This window comes from Parus major, chromosome 25LG2, assembly GCF_001522545.3.
Source record: "Parus major isolate Abel chromosome 25LG2, Parus_major1.1, whole genome shotgun sequence".
NCBI classification, from domain to species: Eukaryota; Metazoa; Chordata; class Aves; order Passeriformes; family Paridae; genus Parus; species Parus major.
The window spans coordinates 682,782-684,992 of record NC_031794.1 but is presented as its reverse complement, the minus strand read 5'-3'; the positions used below and the strand labels follow the sequence as shown (position 1 = coordinate 684,992).

The following is a 2,211-nucleotide window of genomic DNA, read 5'->3' as shown; positions in this document are numbered from 1 at the left end:
CCTCACGTGCACGAGCACGCGCGCGCCCGCCATGACGGGGCGGGGCCTCCTGGAGGGGCGGGGCCTCACCCGCGCCCGAGATCGCGCCCCCTGCAGGGCCAGGGGACATGGGGACAGCTCCGTGTCCCCCGTGTGTCCTGTGCGTGTTACCGTGTGTCCTGTGCGTGTCCCTGTGTCCCCCGTGTGTCCTGTCCGTGTCCTGTGCGTGTCCTCTGTGTGTCCTGTGCGTGCCACCGTGTCCTGTGCGTGTCCCCGTGTCCCCCGTGTGTCGTGTGCGTGTCCCCCGTCCTCCGTGTCCCCCCACTGTCACCTGCCGCGGACGGTGCCACCCCCGGGGTGGCCTCGGGGACACAGTCAACCCTCCGGGGACACCGTTGTGTCGCCAGGGCTGCCACCCGCGGTCCGGGGACACCGCCCCCCCTGTGCCCGGGAGGTGCCGTTCCAGGCGGTGCCAGCAGGTGTCGCCCGTGCCCGCCCCGCGGGACCCCCGCGCCCCCCGAGCCTCGGGGTGTCCCCAGCGCCCTCCCCCCCTGACGTGTCCCCAGGGTCCCCTCCGCGCCCCGGGACAGCCGGTCACACCTGGGGACCGGAGCCTGGGCGGGACACGGGGGGCAGCTCCCAGTATGTCCCAGTAACTCCCAGTCGCTCCCGGTCCCCACTCGGGCGAGCGCGCGGCCGCACGCTGGTGCGGGTGACAGGTCCCCACCCTGGGGACAGAAGGGGACACTCGGGTGGCCGCCGCTCCGCACACGCGTGTGCGGGGGTTGAGGGGGGGGTGTCTCACGCTGGCGCGCGCCCCCAGCTGCGAGCGGGCGCGCGCACCGACACGGGGGGGTGGGGGTGTCACAGCTGTGCCCGCGCACACGCGCGTGCAAACCCTCGGCAGTTAATGAGGATCATCTCATTAACGGGGATTAACGCCTATCTATAGGGTGGCCGCGGGGGGAGTCCCGCGGCGGGGGCTGTGCAGTCCCACGGGGGTCCCCGGTCCCGCCCCCGGCCCCGCTCCGGCCGGTGCCCGGTCCCGGCCCGTTCCGGGGCGGAGCCGCTCGGGACCGAGCGGGGAGCGGAGCCGGTACCGAGCGCCGAGGGGTCGGGAGGGGCGGGGGTTGGGGGGTGTTGGGGCAGGGGGCGGTGGGGGGTCGGAACGGGCCGGGTTTGGGGTGGGTTTGGGGCAGGTTTGGGGCAGGGGGTGTGCAGGGTGCTGCACGGGACCATGGAGTGTTGCGACAGGGTGGTTTTGGGGTGTTGTAGGGGTTTGGGTGGGACGCTGGCTGTTGTGAGGTTGTCGCGGGACTGTTGGAGTGTCGGAGGGAACTTGGGGTGTTGTGAGAGCGGTGTCGGGGTGTAGCAGGGGTGTTTTGGGGTGCCGTACAGCGGGACACTGGCGCTGCACTCCTGCACCGGGGGAAGTGGCACCGCTGGCAGCAGCTCCCGGAGCACTGGGAGCACTGGGAGCACTGGGAGCACTGGGAGCACTGGGGACTTCGGGACAGGAGCATTGCAGCAGGGGCACTACGGACACTGGGAGGGGGTCACTGAGAGGACTGGGGACACTGGGAGCACCGTCCCCACACTGTCCCCACTCCCGCCCCCATCCCCGCGCCTCAGTTTCCCCCCGCTCGCAGCCCGGGGCGGGGCGGGGGGGTCGCTCTCAGCCCCACCCGCGATGCCGGGGGTCCCGCTGCCCTTCGTCCTCCTCCTCCTCCTCCTCCTCGCCGGGGCGCCCGCCCAGCCGTTCCCGCGGGACCTGGTGGCTCGCAGCACCGTGGGGCTGGCAGGTGAGCGGGGCTCGGGGGGCGGCCGGGGGCTCGGGGGCTGCCGGGGTGTCACCGTGTCCTCCCGGCCCGCAGCCACCGCCGCCTACCCGCGCTTCGGGGGCCTGCGGGGGGACAACGGCACGGCCCGGCTCGGCCTCGACTTCCAGCGGATGCTGCGGCTCAACGGGACGCTCTTCGTGGCCGCCCGGTGAGCAGAGCCCGAGCCCCCGGTGCTCGTGTCGGTGCCTGAGCATCCTCGTGTGTGCTTGTGCAAGGATTTGCACGCTCGTGCTCCCCCGTCAGTGCCGGTGTCCCACCGTTCCTGCCCTGGTGTGGCTGGCGCATTGTCCCCGTGTCCCCTCTCACACCCCCAGACCCCCTCTCACACTCACCACCCCCCCAGGGATCACATCTACGCCTTCGAGCTGGGGCAGGACAAGGGGACGCTGTA

The 2,211-nt window shown here is 72.8% G+C and overlaps 2 protein-coding genes across 2 annotated transcripts in view; one reads left to right on the top strand and one right to left on the bottom strand.

The window, feature by feature from the left end:
* NUDT17 (nudix hydrolase 17) overlaps positions 1-33 on the bottom strand; it is a 1,937-nt gene extending 1,904 nt beyond the window's left edge. Inside the window, exon 1 of the mRNA XM_015650222.1 lies at positions 7-33. Coding sequence (XP_015505708.1) covers positions 7-33 — 27 coding nt within the window. The remainder of the gene's footprint in view (positions 1-6) is intronic.
* Positions 34-1,195: 1,162 nt separating this feature from the next.
* Positions 1,196-2,211, top strand: part of SEMA6C (semaphorin 6C) — a 6,415-nt gene continuing 5,399 nt past the window's right edge. The window contains exons 1-3 of the mRNA XM_015650221.3: positions 1,196-1,781; positions 1,854-1,968; positions 2,164-2,208. Coding sequence (XP_015505707.1) covers positions 1,670-1,781; positions 1,854-1,968; positions 2,164-2,208 — 272 coding nt within the window. The 5' untranslated portion in view covers positions 1,196-1,669. The remainder of the gene's footprint in view (positions 1,782-1,853; positions 1,969-2,163; positions 2,209-2,211) is intronic.